The following is a 20508-nucleotide window of genomic DNA, read 5'->3' as shown; positions in this document are numbered from 1 at the left end:
TTGCTTCTCAGCGACCGTCAAATTTTAAAGGTTGCCTATGGCTCCCCCTACTTCAAAACTCGGGTCCTTGCTCCCTACTTCCAGTCTCTCTTCTCTTTCGATACAATTTTCTAAAGAGTTTTTTTCTTTCTTTCTTTTTTGATACAATTTATTAATTAGTATTCTAGATGATCATCTTCTTTTCTACTTTTATTTTTCTTGTTTTCTTATTACACTATTATGATCAATTTATTTACATTTCCAAACTGATGCGATGCAACGTTTGTCCCTTACATCTTTCTCTTGAATCATGGACTAGCTTATTGCCTCTGTTATTTTTTTCTTTTAGTTTTTAATGAGATGGCAAATCAATCCGCTTCTTACGAAAGTAAATATCGTAAAGAAGAACAAAGTGTCTATAAAGCCATTATTTATTTGTTAAAGGATTTTCATTTAATAAAAGAGGTTTTACAAAATCTGCTAATATAAGGAGGGTATCAAATAATTAATACTGAACAAAAAGACGAATAAATATAAAATTTACACCCGAAATGTTCATATAAGCCGAAGAAGATGTTAGCTATACAGTGTTTTATTGCAAATTTAACGAATAAATTTGCACTTTTAATTGTATAAAATTTGATATATAACAACAAACATCACCAATTTTTTTAATAATATCACTATGAGTAAAGAACCAAATGATTACTTTCACAAGCACAAACAAATGTAAAATACAACAAATTAATGAAAATCAAAAGGAAATTAAAGGTACAAATCATGTAACGAGGGTACGCCTAAATAACCAAACACACCACATTGAAAACATTACAACAATAATATATAATAAAAGATGCATCAATCACATGATGAAGTGATAATTCAAGGACTTGATGTAGAAGGCGGAGGAGAGGAGAACGGAATAGATGGGAGACTAGTTGGAAGAGAAGGAATTACGGTAGGAAACGAAGGCAACGTTGGCATTGGAGGCATTACAGTGGGAATTGTGGGAAGATTTGGTTGTGGCAAAGATGATGGCATTGGAAACGGAGGCATTGTAGTAGGCATTGTGGGAAGAGTTGGTAGAGATGGTTGCGGCAACGTTGATGGCAATGGAGGTAGTCCCATTGTCGGGATAGACATGCTTGGAATTTGAGGAATAGGTTGTTGTTGTTGCTGGAGAAGGCGGCGTGAGGCTGAACAAGTGTTTATCATAGTAGAGGAAGAAGAGAGAGTCACTAAAAAAGCAATGAGAAAGAGCTTGTATGATGCCATGTTGATGAATCTCTCCAGTTATGGTTAAGCCCTTCACTTTGTATTTATTGCTTTGTGTTGTCGTGAAATCTTAGAGATATGCGAATGAGCTTATATAGTGGCAAGACCGCAAGAGTCTCTATGGATTACAAAGACTTTTTTGTACTTTACAGTTTCTGGTTGGCTTGAGCTTTTGGTAGTTCAACTTAATGTGTTTTTTTTAATAGATTATTTTGACAATACAAGGAATTTTATTAAAGTTAGTTCAACAATCAAAACCCTCCTACTCTAATATGTACGTGGTTACCTAATAACCAAACTCTAAAATATCATTTTAAGCTTAAAATACACAATTTAATACCAATTTACCACCGTAATACATATACTATTTTATAGTCTTATTAAGGTTTTTTAAAAAATTAAAAAATATATATAAATTAAAAATATGAAATGCAAAATAAAACTGTGCCAATCTGTGATTAAACTGGAGCTTCCCAAAACTACAATCGAAACCGGATAGACAAACAATTCATGGGTTGAACCGGTAATAGCCTTTCTACCTTATCAGTATCGGTACGATTTTAAAATCAAATTGAAATTTCAAAATCACGAGTTAGGATTTATTAACTAAAGGCTATATTCGTAATTATATCAGATCGTACACTTGTAGAGTAGGTGCAATGAAAACACATTAATCTGAAGGTTTCAATTTCTTAAAAATACATCATTGTCTCAAACATACAATACACAAGTTCGTATGAATACGGGTATTTAATCAAAATATAAGACATTGTTGGTGTATATAATGGAGAATTGGTTAGAAAGAGAATTTATATAGTTAGGACAAGAATATGACAACAACAAACAAAAGTATAATATTATAAAAATATTTAATAAAATCATATCATTATATATTTCATTGTTATAGGGGACTCGACTTAAAAATGGGTTTGCGGAAGAAATGAGATCGATCATATACACAATTTCTGTAAATAATGTAGCACGTCCTAATTCAATAATCCGTGCAAGTATGGTGAAGCATTATTTTACAGGGTGTAACTGAGAGAGTCTACAACAACAAGCCCATGGTAAAAGTGTTTTGGGCTCAAACTAAAACATCACAAGCCCATTACCAAAATAAGGTCCAATGGTACAACAACCTCCTCTCTCTCTCTCTCTCTGCAACAAGAAGACAAAATGAAGGAGCAGAGGAAGGTGACTACGGAGAGAACATCATCATCTTTTGTGACTTTTTAAACCTCTCTTCAAGTATTCCTTAATTTTTTAACCTCCAAGTCCAAGCTCTATTTTTTTTCGGATTTCACTCAATTAGAAAGCTTCTTCTTGGTATTGATTTTGATTCACACGAAGATAAGATTTTGGGGATAAGGGTAATGGTAGAAACCGAAGAAAAAGCTGACAAGTGTCGTGTGAGTAGCTCAGATATAGGCTCTGTCGTCTCAAAATCCAAGAGAGTTCATCTCTGTAGGGCGAAACCATCTTATCTTCTGAGTCTTGGACCAAAGGCAAGCAGAAGCGAGTATCTTAATAGATTACCAGGGATCCTTCGTGAGCTACTTCGTAGGAGAAACTCGAGTGATGCAAGTCGTGTGCTCTCTCTTCTGATGAAAGGCACAATCAAACATCCTTGTCCGAAGATGAACCGTCTCAAATACGAGGTCGTCTTTTTGAGTTCCAAAGTTTTTGCCTTTTGTTTTTTTTTTTTTTTTTATATAATCGCCAATATGATGAAATGGTTCTTTTTTTTTTTTTTTTTTGGCAGGCTCATATACAAATTGTGAATCACTCGGAAACTAAGAAAAACAAAGCCGATGAGATTGGAAGAATATATGATGCTTGGATTGGCCAGATTGGTAAACAACTTAAAGAGGTTCCTTTTTTTAGATTTGTGTAATTCGTTTACTTCAATGTTATCCTAGTTATTGGACAATATAGCATTTTGGTTGAACATTAGTCTAAGAAGGCTCGAGGATAACATTTGAGTTACTTGGTCATTTGGACAGGAGAGGCTCTTGGTTTGGTACGAGCAAATTTGTCATTTTATTGAGCATGATATGAACACTGATGCCAATAGTGCTGCAATCAGGTACGATTTTGATATCTTCTTGAACTAGTTTTATAATAGGATGTTGGGGGTTTCTATAGTTTGCATTTGATAGTTTCAGTGCACATGTTATCTTGTAATTGTGTATGTTGATAGTTTCTCATGTTTACAATCTTTATCCACCAATGGCATAGTTCCCACCTTCCTGAGGGTAGTCTGTTTGGGTTAATTTTGAACTCTGTTTTATTTTTTTTGGTAGCTTGATGCAGAACCGTGATTTCGGAATGCTTCCACGGGCCAATCTTTTTATAGGAATCACATTCTACAAGATGTGGTGTAGTAAATTTTTGAATGTGTTACAGCCTGAAGAGGCAGATGAAAACGAAAGCGTATCCAATATGTCGGAATCAAGATCTGATCATCTGGTTGAGGGTTCAGGTAGGGATCAGTCAGTTTGCTCCGCGGCGTCAGAGGTTTCTGCTAGAAACGATTCACAGACTTCCGTCATGTATTGTAAAAAAGATTCCCATTTGTCCATCAGTGACTCAGGAACAAAAATGGATACCAAGGTAAAATTAAAGACTACTCCGCCTGTTACCACTTCACCACAACTCTATGCAAACTCTGAAGAAAACCAAGGTTCTTTGCGAGATGGAGCTGAATTTGATCCCACCGTTATTAATATTCTTGGTTAGTACTAAGAATTTCTTTTCGCATTACGCTATAATCCATAACCACTTCTATTGAATCTATGGCTTCTTTTTTTCAATTGTTAGGCGACATGGATCCATGGTTGCTTCCCTTAAAACCGCCAGAAGATCCTGATTGCTACATAAAGATTGTCAATGATACTTATTATAAGGAAGCTGTCAAATATATGCGGCAAACTCTTCAGTCCCCGCCTCATGTATCTTTGGCTGCATTACATCCACTTGTACATGTAAAAACTGATTTAACTATTTTTGCCTACGTGTCTCATAATGTCCTCATGTTCATCCCTTAAAGCTGGAATGTCTCGCACTAATTTGATGTTTGTTTTTTTACTTTTCTAGCTTCTGTTAGTTGGAGGTCATGTAGATGAAGCGATGAAAATGGTCGAGGAGATGTGCAAGAAGGTACATGACATAAAACCTTTCAGGTATAAAGATATTTTTCATTCTCTTATCTAGTATATGCACCCGCCTTAGGAATTTAGAATATGTAAACAGATGATTTTCTGAAGTGGGTTTTGGTTCTTTTGGTCAACTGTAGGATTAAGGCCCTAATGATGGAGAAATTTCATCGTAACAGCGACATTCTTGCAAAATCCTATGAAGATATCTTAAAGATTGATCCTAGTTGTGTAACTACCCTTAAGAAGCTTATTGGAATGTGCATGGAAGGTACTTAAGATCAATCCATCAAACACCTTTTAGCCTTAAGACCTTGAATCCTACCTAAGTTGTTAATAGTACCATCTGTTTTAATTGCCTGCAGGTGAGTATAGTAGAGAGTCGCTAATCGAGATGCTAGCATTGCATGTAGAAGCTTCTTTTCCTGAGCCTGAAATCTGGAAGGAGTTAGCCTCTTGCTTCAGTCACTTCTTTGAGAGTCTTGATGAAGACCAAATGTCTATATGCCTCGACGACAGATCTGGAGATAAACGGAACCAACAAACATATTCTGTTCGATACAACCCGACACCAAAAATGTTCGCCAATACATTATGGGCTCTTCGGGCTAAGTGGTGGCTGAACCGCCATTTCTCCCCAGGAATGCTCGAGACAGAAATAAAAAACGGTATGTTAATAGGAGACTGGGAGATGATGAGTTACAAAGCGGCATGTGCAAGTCACATCTACGGACGAGACTTTGGTTATGTAACAAAAGTTTACGAACAGTTGAAGAATGGCAACAACAGAGAGTTTTTCAATTTCTTGCGAGAACACAGAAGGAACTGGAACAAGATTTACAACTTTGAATAGTGTTACTTTTTTTGCCAAACAATTTTGAGTGTGTGAACCCATTATTTTTAGTTTTACATGATAGAAGATATAAATCGATATTGAGTAACTATAACACTTTTTGAGTTTAAGTGTGTGAATTTGTAAAATCATACTATGCAAATGACTAATCAAGATAAGATTATTAAAGCCCAAGCAAATGACAAGAAAACATGAGAATTGTTACAAGAAAAAGAACCTAGAATAATCAAATTAGCCTGTACACTTATCATTATCACGTAGCCAAGAAACCAATTAAGAGATGACAGTTTTTGTGTCCATTTCCTGATCTTCTTTTGAACTTGATGATTACTTGAGTATGTTTTTCTGATTTCGAACACTTTCTCCCTATTTTTCTCCAACATTAAAATACTAACACAAAGAACCAAGATAGTAAAAATAAACAAGTGTTCATTGGCTACTCAGATCATACCTAATAATCTAAAGCATAACTACATCTAGCTAATAAGACCCATCTCTATTGCATAACCTTTCCAAGTGTCTAAACATAATTTAACTATAAAAATACCAATTTTATATTATAAGTGTCTTAAGAAGACTAACACACTCAATAAAAATGTGTTCATGAAGAAATTATAGACATGATGTCTCACATTCCCCACAAAAAAATGTCTTATAATATTAATATATACTATTTAATTATATATTAAAACATTCTCTTAATATGTCTAATGGAGATGGTCTTAGAAAGAAGTGTTTCTATGGAGCCATTATTTTGTCGTTACAGAATTTTCATTTAATATGTGAGATTTTACAATCAGAGAATATAGAACACCAAGACTAGTATAAAATTTACACCATAAATGCACTCAAGAAAAGGGGCGCAACACACACATAAATACAACATACTATCATAACACAACACACACAAACTATCATTACAAAACACACACATACATATTATTATTATCATAAGACAACACACAATATCATAATACAACACACATCAACAAGTATATAGTAGTAGATGGATGAGAATCATATACTTTGCAGAGATGGTGAAGTGTGTAATTGAATCAGTGTTGGTTTTTTTTTTTTTTTTTTTTGCAGGTTCAAAACGTGTCGAACCTCTTAAGTCTTTGGTGATTAAGCCTCGTGATGAGGATATTTTAAAGTGAGTACTTTTCATTTTCTTGTTCTTTTGTCTTCCAGTTGTCGGTGGAGACTTATTTTGATATTTGTTTTGTTTTGCAGGTTGAAGTCAGTTGATATTAATGCCAAAAGCGGCCGAGTCGACATATCCAAAGATACACTTCAGAGCGATTTGTTCGATATGTATCCCGCTTCTATTGAGTAAGCAAGCAAGCTTTTCTTTGCCTTGTTGTTGATTGCTTAATATTATTGTACCCAAGAGTTTTTTTTTTTTTTTTTGACTTTGTCTGCTTTTGATATTTATTGCAGCCCTACATATGACATCGATGCCAAAAGCGGCAAAGTGTTAGTGCAACTTCAGAGCGATTTGTGCCCAGGTCCCCAATCGAAAACTGCTGGAAAGCCAGATTCTTGCGCATGTTGCCCTTACCAGGAAGCATGTGTCACTGCTGTTGCTAAGAAAAGTCAGCAGGTGCCTAAGAAGTTCACTCTCTGACATGAGTGATTTCTGAAGTCTTTATACTCAATCAAGACTTCTTAAAACTCTCTTTAAATTTGGTGTTTGTATTCAATCAAGACTAGTATAAAATTTACACCATAAATGCACTCAAGAAAAGGGGCGCAACACACACATAAATACAACATACTATCATAACACAACACACACTAACATTACAAAACACACACATACATATTATTATCATAACACAACACACAATATAATAATACAACACACGCAACAAGTATATAATAGTAGATGGATGAGAATCACATACTTTGCAACAAATGTGTGTCTTATAATATGATTATATTTGTGTCTGTTGTGTTATTATGCATATGTACTTTGTGTGTTTTGATATGTCGTATGATGGTTGATGGTAACTCTTATAACAAAATAGACTACAAACCCTCTTCAACAACTGATCCAATTTCATCTTAGCATAATTTAGATCCGCCTTCTTAGCCATGTAATGAAAAATTTCTCTAAGTGTGAATATTGCGGTGAACTGGAAGAATGAGAAGATAGAAAAACCAATTTTTTATATATATATATATATATTGTCATACCAATTTACTATCGTATTAAATATGATAAATTTTATTTATTTATTTTTCATGAAAAATATAGATAAAAATATGAAATACAAAACGAAACTCCAAACATGAAATAAATAAAAAGAAGAGTTATATAATCACTGTTTTGTTTTAGAGCTGTGCCAATCTGTGATTAAACAAAAAAAAAAATCTGTGATTAAACCGGCTTGCCAAAAAAATCGAACCGGATAGACAAACAATCCATGGTTTGAACGGTTGAACCGGTAACTGCCTTTCTTCCTTATGAGTATCGGTACGATTTTAAAATCAAATTGAAATTTCAAAATCATGAGTGGTCAACTGGTCATCCCAAAAGTCGAACATAACCAAGACAGAATTCGAAAACCAAATTTTCAAATTCAATACCTTGTGAGTTGTGATGTCGCATCGTATAGTACAGCGGACGCCTCGAGAACCTTCTCAAGCCGTCGGAACTGTAACTCAGTATTATCCTGGCGCCGATGAGTCTCCGATCAGTTCAATCCCGCAGTAAAAGGAAGTCGATTGGAGTATACGATTTCACCGAAGAGGAAGAACGTGTTGAAGAGATGTCGAAGAAACTCCTTCGGAAATACGATTCCCCTGTCACTACTAAAACCTCCTCCGCCGTCGATAAGTATGACTTCCTTCGATGCTGTAAGTGTCTTCTTCTCTGAATCTTCCCCATTTAGTTCTTGTATCGATTTTGTTTATTCACTTCTTTTGTGATGTTTTTTCGATTGCAGTTGCGAAGAACACCCAAATCGAGAGTAAAGAAATGGACTGCGTAGTTATTGATGTTGAAGGTAAAATCACCAAAAAACTACATCTTGGGGAACAGTTACTCTACTGCAAATGATGACAATTTGTTCTATGCTATGTGCCCTGTAGGGTTTCAAATTTTCAGTTGCTAATATGCAGCGATCACCATTTCCTTGATCTTTTATCTATTTGGTCATCTAGGTTGGCTAATCTCATTTTGGTTTATACAGTACCAGCAAAAGAAGAACATTCAAGGTGTGAACTCAGCGGAGATGCAACTGTGAGCCTTTCTCATGCAGTCATCAAGGACTTAGTATAAGGAATTCGAATGTCTACAAGTTTTCTAACTTTTGTTGTACTATATATATTGCAGGGTGATCTGATTGATTTAATCTCCAATGGTTCCCATGGAAGGATTGGAATTGATTCATCAACTTCATCATCTCTCTCAGAAAATGATGAAGGTATTTAGCATTTTAGTGTTCTTTATCTTTAATTTCAGTTATTTTTTTTGTTCGGTTTCTTCCTTCAAAATTGCTTGCTCTAAAGAATCTTCTGATTATATTTTTAGCCTCAACTGAAGAAGCCACAAATCCTGCTTCTGATCCGCTTGAAGTTGTAAGTCTCTTTGAGTATACCGTTCTTTCTAATTGGAGATAGCTTAGGATCACAAACAAGATGAAAAACATAAGCTCTTCTTCCTCTGAAAATTTGTCAATTTGCTGTTTGTCTCAAGATTTATGCACGTGGGTTTATATGTTCATAGTATCTCATGCTTTTTCTTTTTCTGCATATACAGGATCTCGAGATTGCACAAGTTCTTATTAACCCTGATGTTATTATATATGGAGATATATACTGTACAAACTCGAAGTTAACATTTTCACGTAGCTGTATGAATGTTGAAAGTTCATCAGTAAATGCCACTAAAGGGACCTTTAGTTGTCAGTGGAGAATAGAAGATATCATCAAAATTGAGTCTCAGTGGTGTTTGGAGGTGAGTTCTGTTAGAGCTTCATTTATAGGTCGATGGGTTTTCTTTAATGATGCTTGAGCTCTATTTTTTAGGTTGAGACTTCTTTTGTCAACGTCCTTCTGAAGTCCAGGGAGCCAGAAGCAGTTTACTCTGCGGAAGAGATTTCAGGTCCTAACATATGTTCACTTTTGTTTATATTAGTGTGGCTTAAGTTCAAAGGAGTTTCTTTTTCTCACACGAGGGATTCCTTACATTGTTAGCTGAAATAAGAAGGGCACACACATCATATCTCTCTTTGTGTAGTTTTTGATGTTTACAACGTCAACTTATGTCTAACTAACATCTGTACCCATGCTGACAGGAATTGATCTCCTAAAATTTTCCGTTTATGACCCTAAATGGTATGAAGAAGTAGAAACCATCAAATCCTTGGACTCGAGATACAAGGATATTTGGTTTGACACCATAACGTAAGTCATTTAGAAATATTTTTTGCACCATTGTGTTAGAATATTCATTGTAGTTCTCCCCACTTCCTCCCCTTCCATCATTACCTTCCATTATTTTCATGTTGGTGGTATATGACTCAACTAGTCGTTTTCTGAAGTCTTGAATGATTTGTAGATATTTGTTTTTTTCGACATCGTTAACAGAATTGTTGACATATATATACCAAATATATGTGCACTATCGTATACAAAATCCTCTTGCCTTCAATTGTTTCCTGGTTACCTAATTAAATTTCTTAGAAGCTGTACAAATCAATATATGAAAGAGCTTTTGACCTTAAACAAGGACCACTTATGTTTTAAATCCTGTAAAAGGTTCGAGGAGAAAGAAGTTAGTAAGATAGGCTAATTATCTTGTGGGTTCTAAGTTATAACTAATTGTTGTCGTTGTTGAATGTTGACAGGGAAAGCGAGGAAAGCGCTTGTACTGGACATAATTTGGGAACTTCACTCACTAAGTGAGTATGAACTTTAATATTTCTGAATAATGTGATTTATATAAATGTTGGTAAATGTAATCTGACAGTTTGGTGGTGTACTCTTCTTTTATGACTTTATCTTACCTCTTGATATGTGCTGTTTGTATTCTGATCTTCAGTCTCGCTGATTCATTTGAAGATCTAATCTACCCTCAAGGAGAGCCAGATTCTGTAGTAGTTAGGAAGCAAGACATTGAGCTTCTGAAGCCAAGACGTTTCATCAACGATACAATCATTGATTTTTATATCAAGTAAGTTATTATCTTAACATTAAAGGTAATATAAACTGTGTCTGTAGAGCAGAGGATGCCTATAAGCCAAAAGCAAGGCTTGTAAAACCCTTGTCGTATTATATTTGTTTTCATTTATATTTTACCGTTTTAATGCATAAGCTAGTTCGGAGCAGCTTGTAAAGTTTGGTTTGATGCTTACAGGTACCTTAAGAATCGAATTCCGCCGCAGGAACGAGGCAGATTCCACTTCTTCAACTGTTTCTTTTTCCGTAAGCTGGCTAATTTAGACAAAGGTTCACCTAGCACGTTTGGAGGAAGGGAAGCATACCAACGTGTTCAGAAGTGGACTAAGAATGTGGATATTTTTGAAAAAGATTATATATTTATTCCTATAAACTTCAGGTGAAAACATATTTCTCACAGATAACTATTTTTCTTACCGCTGATAAGATGACTTATACTTGCACTTGATTGCAGTTTTCACTGGAGTCTGATTATTATCTGTCATCCCGGTGAATTGGTTCCTTCTCATGGTAAGATTAACTCGTTATGTTATTTTCTTATCCTCGTTGACTTTGTTTTACATTTTGTAAATAAATTTTTACTCTTCTGGTAATGAAGTCGAAAACCCACAAAGGGTTCCCTGTATCTTGCATCTGGACTCAATTAAAGGAAGCCACAAAGGTGGTCTCATAAATATTTTTCCGAGGTATGATCTTAACACGTTTCATCAAAGTTCACTGCCCTAGCATTTACTCGTTCTTTTCATTTGGATTCAAGAGGCCATTTTAAGTGACGGTACTTTTGAATTTAGATTCGAGAGTTGTTGCTAGTTGGATGCTACTTATGAATGAGGCTGGATCCAATTTTTTTCGTTGAGATCAAAGCTGACTAAGGGGTGTTTAGGTTTACAGTTGATGATTGGTCTTTTTAATGGGAGGTCTTTGATAATTTTCTGCACATTGACATATTTTTGTTATTCCGTTTTTCCACTTTTCAACTTACATATGTTTGTTGATTATTGATCTTTTTAATGGGAGGATTTTTTCATAACAATTCAAATGTCCATCATGTGATCATAGTTACCTACGTGAAGAGTGGAAAGCGAGGCATGGAAACACAACTATTATGGTTCAGATATGCAGTCCATCTCACTTGAGGTAGCTTCCTAACAAGGATAAAGTTATCTTGAGTTCAGATAGAAGTCGCATGTCAAAACTATTATGGTTCTGTCATGGTGTCGTAAACCCCCCTGTTCCAGATTATCTTAGTGTATATAGTACTTCTGCTTGTATTCGTGCGATAGATGCATTTTGATGAGCTTTATGTTTGTGTCTAACATATCATATCAGTTTTGGTTGTTAGGTTATCTTTGAAAAACATGTTCCTAATCTAGTGGAGTCAAATGATATTTCCAATGTGAATTTTGTTTTCCTCAGTGGCTTTTCTGATGCTATTGCTTCATTTGAAAAATCCAGCTCCCTCAGCAAGAGAATTCGTTTGACTGTGGCCTCTTTTTGCTCCACTATTTGGACCTTTTTGTGGCTCAAGCTCCTGCTAAGTTCAATCCATCCCTTATCACAAGATCAGCAAAATTTGTAAGTAGTCTTGTTTCCATCTCCTTGGATATGATGAAGTTGCATCTGACATACAGATTTTTAGTTTACTATTTCCTTAAACTTAAGAGTGACAATTGAAACAAGCATTTGAGAATCTTATCAAGTTCTGGCAATTATTGTTTTAGAAAATTGATACATTCTTTTAGAATCTTATTTACGTTCACTATGGAGTCTTTATTGAGTTGTAGTGTAGTGCTTTTACTTGTGTAAATAATTCAACTTGTGAGAAGATCTTCCTTATTCTTATGATATGAAAGCACTCCACCGAGAAAGATTGATATGAATGGGATGGTTTAACTTATTTTCTGCATCTTTTCAGCTAACTAGGAATTGGTTTCCTGCGAAGGAAGCTTCACTTAAGCGTAGATACATCTTAGAATTGCTTTACAATCTCCACAAAGGTCATGATCCAAGTATTCTTCCAGCTAGTTCCAAAAGTGAACCGCCTCATTATGGAGTTTCCAACAAGAATGATCAAGCAAATGAAAGCAAAAATGTGATTGAGAGCTGTAACTGGAGGAAACCGTTTGATGATTCATCATCAAGCGTTACAGACATTCCCCAAACAAAGACTTGCTCGCCAGTTCTGATTCTTAGCAAAGAAACTTTTTGCACAGGAGGTTATGACCCTCAGTCTTCTAAGCTCCGAAAGGTCTTTATGTCGCCTATAGTGGTAAAATTGCCTTTTATATATCTTCAGTTTAGATTCCACTGCTAATTATCTTATGTTGATAGCTATTCTATACTTTTTCCTCCCCAAACTAGGAAGAAGTTCAAGAAAGTGGGGAGAAGAAAACCCATGTGATAGATACATTACAAAAAGAGGACAAGAAAATGGACATACAAGAATCTATTCATCACGAGATAGATACATTACGAAAAGAGGAATGCAGGCTTTATATCGTGAACAGTGAAGATGAAGAAACTGTTTCAGTAGAATATGTCTCTGATTCTGAAGATTCATGTGAAGTTGAGATGAAAGGAGAAGATGATGATGAGCTTAGAGTTACCGGAGAATCCGCAGGGATTCATAGAAGCAGAGAAATCAAGTCTGATTCAGCAGTGATCGAAAAAGGAGTGAACAAGAGTAGAGATTCAACTGCTGCTTCTTGTTATAATGACATTCTTCTTGTGTTGTCTGATGATGAGAGTAGCTCAGACGAAAAAGAAAACTTCTTAGTCACAAGTTCAAATGTGATGGATAAGAAGCCAAAAACATGATATTGTAATATAATGAAGATGAATATCGCCAATCTAATGCGATTATTATCTGTCTGATTCTCTAATCTCGTAGCCCAATTATGAATAGATAGAAGAAAGAATTACTCAAACTAACCATAAAATTACAATTTCATTTTAGCTTCGCTTCCTCTTTGGCCTTTAGAAAGATGTAGCATTCATCAATTAGCTACATTTTTCTTATATTGACAATCAATTTACTATATACTGCAAGTAATTTACATCAACATGTCGAAATTCATATTCAGTAGTTCTTGTCTCTTATAAGACAAATATCAAAGCTTCGATTTCAACAAACAAAAAAAACAAAAGAATCTGCTGTTATTATCCAAGTGGAAGGATGAAAACAGAGAGCTCACACAAACGTTTTAATACAAAAAGAAACTGATGTCTTCCATCCAATGAAGCTGTACTATCACATTCACACGTCATCGTCTCTATTCTGATGCTCTAGGAGCAATTGTTCCAACTCTTCCCTGCGTCTGGCTATCTCCTGCAACAACAGTCAATGATTTAGAAGGCATTTGAGGAATATGATAAATTGATAATGATGCAGAGTACAGAAACTAGATGATAATAAACTATCAATACTTGCCTCAAGATCCTTGACGGCTTGTTCTCTTGAAATTTCCTTCTGCTGTCGAGCACGCTTCAGAAAGCCGATGCATAGAACTCCCTGAAGTAAGACAAAGATCAAATATTGACAGTGAAAAACATAAACAAGAACTCAGAGATATTGCCAAGAAAGGGAAAGTTTTTCCCAACCAAATCAAACATTGGCAGATCCAAAATTGGCAGAATAGGAAAGAAAGTGATTCAGGCGAAAGTGGTAACTAAAACCTCGACCAAAAAGCTCATTTTCTAAAGTTGGAAATAACTATAGAGACTTGCTAACCACTATATCAAGCACCTATTGTTCAGAGTTAAGAGCTATCCATGATCCTAAAGGTCTGGGACCAAAGTGGCATCATGGTTTACCAGACAAACCCCATTATATATATCATATAAAGAGAGCTGGTGACCTTCGAAACAAGATGCTAGACTCTTACACTTAAAAATCTAAAGTAACAATAAGATAAACAATCCAAGATCCATTATCGAGTGAAATGCATTCTGATAAGCAAGAGGCAACCACAAACAACGCACAAACAAATATGAAAAACAAGATTGAACAGCAATACAAGAAGAGAGGAATAATAAGCAGATGCGATATTTGAGAAAAAAAAGAAGGAGATCGTACTGAAATGAAATAGATAACCCCACAGGCAAGGAGCAAGTAGCTAGCGATATTCTGAAGAAGCATGAGATCCTTCCTTTGAGCCATATAGTCAGGGAAAGCTCTTGTCATCACAGCAGCACTGAAAATGACACAAAGATATAGTAACCAAGAAACAGTCTCATTCTTAAGATCCTCGCCTTAAATTAGCTTTAAAGCAACACTCCAAAAATCACATTACAACAGAAGCACGAATATTTCACTCCAACACAAGAGGTAGTAAAAAGGTAACTTACAAAATCTGAAGCATTCCTCTCCCAGCCCAGAATTCAAGAACCTGTGTAGAATATCAGAAACAATTCATAGTTAGTAGTAGAAAAATTGAGAAAAAAAAAAAGAAAGGAAAGAGATAAAAAAGAGAAAGTATGAACCTTTGAGAATTTGAGAATGAAACCCCATTCCGTCTCAACGAGAACAACAAAGCAAGCAATCACCACAGCATAACACCGGAATATTCCATCAAAGATCTGCTCGGAGGAAACAAACGCTTCAGACAAAAGATCAAATCTAATGACTGCGAACAGAGAGAAGAGAAGAAGAAGAAGAAGAGATGATTACATCGTGGCTGTCTCGGAAGGAGCGAACGGCAGCGAGAACATTAACGACAACGCAGAGAATGGCGATGAGAGAGGTGACGACGCTGAAGCATCTGCAAACCACAAGAAAAGGGTCTGCTCTGTTTCCGAGCTTCAGTTTCGCGGATCGTGGAGAAGGTCTGCCGGCGGGGGTTTCTTCGATTTCATCATTCCTCTCCATCTGAAATCAAATTTCACAGGTGAAAAAAATTACTTACTACTTGCTCTTTGCTTCAGGAGAAGATCCGCCTTCTTAGGTGTGTGCGATTTAGAAAAATCGAAACGGAGAAGCCTTTGTTGTTTGGTAGAGGATTCACAAGTTGGTTACTACTAGTACGTACTGGGGGGAAAAGCTGGATTCTTTCACACCGGACGTTCTCTCAAAGCCTTCTCTTTTAATTTGATTCTTTCTCTTTCTTCTTTGGGATATAAACTCTCAAAGCTTACATCATTGTTGTTGTTATGGTTATACTACTAATTTAATATTTGGGGACACAAAGATATTTTGCATTCATGACCACATCATCATCATTCACAGCTTTTTTTTTATTTATTTAACCAGAGTCGGTTCTAATAAAATACTACTTACTATTCAGAGGCTCCACGTATCCACCAATTTTGATCAAATCTAACTCTACGAATAGACATTTTAGAAGTTTTTCCACATAGGTCCCCCCGCCCCCCACCCCTCCCTATGGGAGAGTGGGTTGCACTCCAGCCTAGTCACATGTTCAATGGATTCGACATATCTTCATCTTTGTGACTTGTGAGAGGTTAAGTTAGTTGTTATAGGGGGTCACAAAGGGTTCATTCATTCATGTTTTAAATAAGAAAACATCAAATAAACAAAAAACTCATCTCATCTCATCTGTTTTTAACTCTTTTAATAACAACGATGTACTCTAATTAACGCGCACACAAAACAGCTAGAGCTTTACGTTAGAGAGAGCCGGAAACTGACTCTATAGGTTTTGGTTAATAATATAAGTATTGCGTTCGTTTGCTTTGCTCTTCTTATATCCATCCGCATACCAAAAACAAAATAAACGTTTTGGTTGGTTAAGTAACATCATAACACAACAACATACATATATAAATAAATAAATAAATAAAAAAACACTCACGAGTCACACATACATATACACTCACGATTCCGTTGGACAAAATCAAAAATATCAAAATCATCAGAGCCCGTTTCATCCACACAACACAAAATATATAACATTATTCGATTCCTCCAAACACCACCACTAAAAGCTCTCTCTCATCTCTCATCTCTCATCTCTCATCTCTCATCGCTCGGTCTCTCTCTCCGGCGATGTCTTCCTTATCCACGCCGCCTTCACAAAATCTCGCCTTTTCCCCAGCCGCTGCCACGTCATCCAGGCTCACTCCCTCCAAAAGACCCTTTTACCCTCCTCATCGTCTCCCCGATCCCACCGCTCTCTGCCGCTGCTCCTCCTCCTCCTCCTCCTCCGATGATAGCCCTAGATGGGACTCCGCGATTCAAGACGTCCTCAAAAGCGCCATCAAAAGCTTCGATTCGGTCTTGAGCTGGTACTCCAGTCAGGACAACGATGCTTACGACGACGTCGAGCAAGATTCGGGGGATATCAACAAGAACCAAGACGATTGGGATTGGGAGCGATGGAAGAAGCATTTCGAACTTGTCGATGACCAAGACCGTCTTCTCTCCGTCTTAAAGGTAAAGGTTCCTCCTCCTCTTCATGATTCATTCCTGATATTGTTGTTCTAATGAGATGGGGTTTTGTATTTTTTGGGTGTACGTACAGTCGCAATTGAAACGAGCCATCAAGCGAGAAGACTATGAAGATGCTGCCAGTCTTAAGGTGGCAATTGCAGCTGCAGCTACAAATGATGCTGTTGGCAAAGTCATGTCCAGTTTCTATGTAATTTAACTCTTCCTTATGATCATAGCTTCTAACAACACTGTTGGGGATACTTACATTTGATTCTGACAGATTTTTTTTTTTTTTCTTTTTTTTGCATTTATTTCTATAGAGAGCTGTTCTAGAAGAGCGTTACAAGGATGCAGTAGACTTGCGAGACAAAGCTGGTGCTGGGTTGGTGAGCTCGTTATTTGTTTTTTTTTCTTCGTTTCTTTTCTAACTGTGGTTTAGCTTCTTCTTGGTGTTACATCGTCTTCTCTATATGGCTGGCAGGTAGGGTGGTGGTCAGGTATTTCTGAAGATGTCAAAGACCCTTTTGGTCTTATTGTTCAAATTACTGCAGAGCATGGAAGATATGTGGCAAGAAGTTATAATCCTCGGTACTTCTATCTATCTTCTTTGCTTATCAATTTATCTGTGGCACTGTGAGTTTTTGTGTATCAAAAATTGTGTTATTTGACTACCATTTCTCTCTCAGGCAACTTAGTACATCTGCTGCTGGTGCTCCTCTTTTTGAAATATTTCTGACACATGATGGAAAAGGGAACTACAAAAAGCAGGTTCTTTTACTCCTTAATCCTAGGGTGTTACTGTCCAAATTGAGTAATTGGGGTATTCATTGGAGAATCATGATGTTCCGGTTTAGTTGATGAACTTGGGGGGTATGCTTCATTTGGTTCTTTATTGGAAGCTGAACATTTTCAGTAGATAGCAAAGTGTGATTTCCCTACTTTATCTCTCAAGACGAATGTTTACAGATTATCTAGATCGAGTAATATATTTCGATGTTAAACTGGGATGTGTGCTTCTTCAGGCTGTGTACTTGAAATGGAAGGAGATTTTTCCAGACGTACCTACTATGCCCTCCAGAACTTTAAATTCTGGTAGGTTTTTGACTTCACCGGGAAAGAAGGAAGATACGGGTAATATTGTCGTCGAGAGTAGTGAAGATGAAGAGAGTGATAACTCAGATGATGATTCTGATCTCCTTGAGGAATCTTCTGGTTTCCAAAGTTTCCTGCGAGATATGATTCCTGGGGTCAAGGTCAAGGTTATGAAAGTAACTGCGCCAGGAAGGGTGGACAAGGATTTCATCTCAAAAGTTATTGAGCAGATAGCTGATGAGGAAGATGAAGAGAACGATCTTAATATAGAAGATATAGATGTGGAAGACAGCACTAAGGCTGAAATAGATGAAAAAGATGCTGACATCGAATTGGAATCTGTGACGGATGAAATTGTTGACAACAAAGGAGGGAGAGAAATCGCAGTTAAATTTGTTATTGGCGATATTGTTGATCGGCTTTCTGGAAACCAACCTCTTAAAGAGTCCCTTCGATCCCCTGCCAATCTGGAATCTGTGGAGAATTCTTCATTTTATCTTCGCTTAGAGAAAGACTTAAACGTACAAGAGCCTAAGGGTGTAGAAAGTACACTAATTGATGGAAAAGGTAGCCGCCATAGTAGACGTAGGATTGATAACATTATGGTTGATCTGGCCAAATCAATTGAGAAAGAGAAGAAGATTTCTGTCAAGGTTTGTTTTGCTGTTGTTTATTGGCTATTTTCTTTCTTCTTGTTTTACCTCAAAAAGGGAAGCGCAGCTTATTCTAGAAATCCATGTTACAGATGCTGAAGGATGTTGGGGAGCTATTAAGCCTCACTCTCAGCCAGGCTCAAAACCGTCAACAGTTGTCGGGTTTGACGAAATTCCGTCGCATTGATGTGACACCATCACTAGATCCTTTAGACGGTGAGTGAGTAAAGTGATTGAATGTGTTTTGTCTCTCTAAAGAAAATGGACATGGGCATTGATGGCTCCTAAGCTATTGTAATTTTATTAGTATTGGTAGCTTAGCTGTTATAAGTTAATTTTTTGGGTGTGACAAGTGAGTGTGAGTCTGTGTGATAGAATACTTTAAATTTTGTAACCTTCCCTGGAAATACCATATTTCTCACATCAGCTCTCAGTATGAAATGGATTTTAATTTTCATGTTCTTCTCTATCCAGGACTTTATATTGGCGCACATGGGCTGTATACATCAGAAGTAATCCATTTAAAACGCAAATTTGGCCAGTGGAAAGGTGGAAAGGATTCTAAGAAGCCAACAGATATTGAATTTTATGAATATGTTGAAGCTGTGAAATTAACCGGAGATCCTTATGTGCCTGCTGGGAAGGTTAGCTTTATGTTTTTTCTTGTATGATCTTATTAAGATAGATATGAAAACTTGTAGGTTTTATGGTCAGTGTTAAGAATTTGCGTAATCAAATGACTGTGTTACCAAATATGGTAAAAATTACACGCTGTTACCTTTCTGACTACATAGGAAACCAGTATCATCATGCAATAGTCACTTGGTTGTATAAATAATATCCTTCTTTTTTTAGTAACTCTTCCCTACTACTTTTCTATTGCCATATCATGATGTGTGCCTTACCATAGTCTTATCCCATGACAGGTTGCATTTCGGGCAAAGATCGGTAGACGTTATGAGCTCCCACATAAAGGACTCATCCCCGAAGAATTTGGAGTGGTGTGCTTACAACGCTATTCAGATTTATCATTAAGTTATGTGTTCTTATTGAAGTTCTGGTTTGTGTAGCTTCATAATAGAGTTTTTTTTCAAAAATGCAGATTGCCAGATATAAAGGACAAGGTAGGCTTGCTGATCCTGGATTTCGTAATCCGAGATGGGTAGATGGCGAGCTTGTAATCCTCGATGGCAAGGTTCCTCTCTTCGTCTCTCACTAAACTAAAACTAACTTGTCCATGACCGAAACTTAAAATGTTGACAATTTTTTTGTGTGTGATGTGGTTGATGCAGTATGTAAAAGGAGGACCCGTCGTCGGATTCGTCTATTGGGCACCTGAATATCACTTTGTGATGTTCTTCAACCGCCTGAGGCTTCAAGCCTAGTTTCTTTTTGGTCTTCTGCTCTACAATCGAGGAAGGGTTTCCTTCTGGCTGTAATCATTGTGTAAGTATACTCCTAGAGACACAAGTAGATATGAAGTCGAGTTGGTACTGAGGAAGATATAACTGAAATGGTTTAGATTATTTGCAGATTCATGGGATAGGTTATGCCTAGGATAAGATTACTTCAAGATCAGGGTTCACTCTTGGCTTTCTTGAACCTGTATAGAGCTCCTCGCTATCTCTGGAGCTTGGATTAAGGTGCCTAAACTTGCAGCAAGATGTAACACGCGAGAGAGAATCATTGATCATGCAGTCAATTAGTTGGATTCTGAGAGTCAGAAAGGAAACTGGATTGTAAAGCTGGTGAAGTTTCTTTAGAAATGTGTAAATTACTGTTTGTTTCTTCAGATATTGCTGTTATGGATATATAAACTTGGTAAAGCGATGTTATGAGATTCCCTTTTGTATAGCTCTGTTTATATAAGGGCAGAAGAGAGAAGAGTTATTTCCTGTTAATATATTTGTTGCATGCAACAATTGC

General features: G+C 36.4%; 5 protein-coding genes across 8 annotated transcripts; 4 read left to right on the top strand and 1 right to left on the bottom strand.

Moving 5' to 3' along the window:
- Window positions 1–832: 832 nt before the first annotated feature.
- LOC147935759 (uncharacterized) lies at window positions 833–1214 on the top strand. The gene has a single exon (XM_087470267.1). The coding sequence runs from the start codon at window positions 833–835 to the stop codon at window positions 1133–1135; it is 303 nt and encodes a 100-aa protein (XP_087326393.1). The 3' UTR covers window positions 1136–1214.
- Window positions 1215–2185: 971 nt separating this feature from the next.
- LOC104716794 (uncharacterized) lies at window positions 2186–5353 on the top strand. 2 transcript variants are annotated; one of them, XM_010434237.3, is made up of 8 exons: window positions 2186–2912; window positions 3017–3124; window positions 3258–3340; window positions 3558–3988; window positions 4075–4238; window positions 4351–4436; window positions 4550–4680; window positions 4775–5353. In XM_010434237.3, the coding sequence occupies exons 1-8, from the start codon at window positions 2628–2630 to the stop codon at window positions 5260–5262; spliced, it is 1776 nt and encodes a 591-aa protein (XP_010432539.2). In that variant the 5' UTR covers window positions 2186–2627; the 3' UTR covers window positions 5263–5353. The 2 variants fall into 2 exon arrangements, with proteins under 2 accessions (XP_010432539.2, XP_010432540.2); XM_010434238.3 differs by having other exon boundaries at window positions 2415–2912; window positions 3017–3107.
- Window positions 5354–7794: 2441 nt separating this feature from the next.
- LOC104716793 (putative ubiquitin-like-specific protease 2A) lies at window positions 7795–13331 on the top strand. Its single transcript, XM_087470620.1, is given in 18 exon segments — window positions 7795–8124; window positions 8214–8273; window positions 8460–8509; window positions 8603–8693; window positions 8801–8847; window positions 9029–9226; window positions 9298–9373; window positions 9567–9675; window positions 10119–10172; window positions 10313–10444; window positions 10628–10828; window positions 10904–10959; window positions 11048–11135; window positions 11509–11549; window positions 11552–11586; window positions 11905–12024; window positions 12365–12718; window positions 12811–13331. Coding segments are annotated over 18 exon segments (2343 nt in total). The 5' UTR covers window positions 7795–7949; the 3' UTR covers window positions 13267–13331.
- A 127-nt stretch (window positions 13332–13458) lies between these two features.
- On the bottom strand, window positions 13459–15613 carry LOC104716792 (uncharacterized). Its single transcript, XM_010434233.3, has 7 exons — window positions 15477–15613; window positions 15119–15316; window positions 14932–15027; window positions 14797–14837; window positions 14525–14642; window positions 13880–13960; window positions 13459–13777 (listed from the first exon to the last, which is right to left on the bottom strand). Exons 2-7 carry the CDS (start codon window positions 15314–15316, stop codon window positions 13706–13708), a joined length of 606 nt encoding a protein of 201 aa, XP_010432535.1. The 5' UTR covers window positions 15477–15613; the 3' UTR covers window positions 13459–13705.
- A 538-nt stretch (window positions 15614–16151) lies between these two features.
- Window positions 16152–20483, top strand: LOC104716791 (protein EXECUTER 1, chloroplastic). Of its 3 annotated transcripts, none has more exons than XM_010434232.3 (12): window positions 16152–16840; window positions 16929–17045; window positions 17158–17223; window positions 17319–17425; window positions 17524–17605; window positions 17860–18582; window positions 18675–18798; window positions 19057–19226; window positions 19509–19583; window positions 19685–19777; window positions 19875–20028; window positions 20116–20483. In XM_010434232.3, the coding sequence occupies exons 1-11, from the start codon at window positions 16454–16456 to the stop codon at window positions 19965–19967; spliced, it is 2037 nt and encodes a 678-aa protein (XP_010432534.1). In that variant the 5' UTR covers window positions 16152–16453; the 3' UTR covers window positions 19968–20028; window positions 20116–20483. The 3 variants fall into 3 exon arrangements, with proteins under 3 accessions (XP_010432534.1, XP_019086685.1, XP_087326744.1); XM_019231140.2 differs by having other exon boundaries at window positions 16209–16840; window positions 20105–20483; XM_087470618.1 differs by lacking the exon at window positions 16152–16840 and having other exon boundaries at window positions 16985–17045; window positions 17158–17219.
- Window positions 20484–20508: the final 25 nt, after the last annotated feature.

The sequence above is a fragment of the Camelina sativa genome, chromosome 10, assembly GCF_030686135.1.
Source record: "Camelina sativa cultivar CO46 ecotype springtype chromosome 10, ASM3068613v1".
NCBI classification, from domain to species: Eukaryota; Viridiplantae; Streptophyta; class Magnoliopsida; order Brassicales; family Brassicaceae; genus Camelina; species Camelina sativa.
Note: the sequence above shows the minus strand (reverse complement) of the source record. Positions and strands in the feature narration are given on the sequence as shown.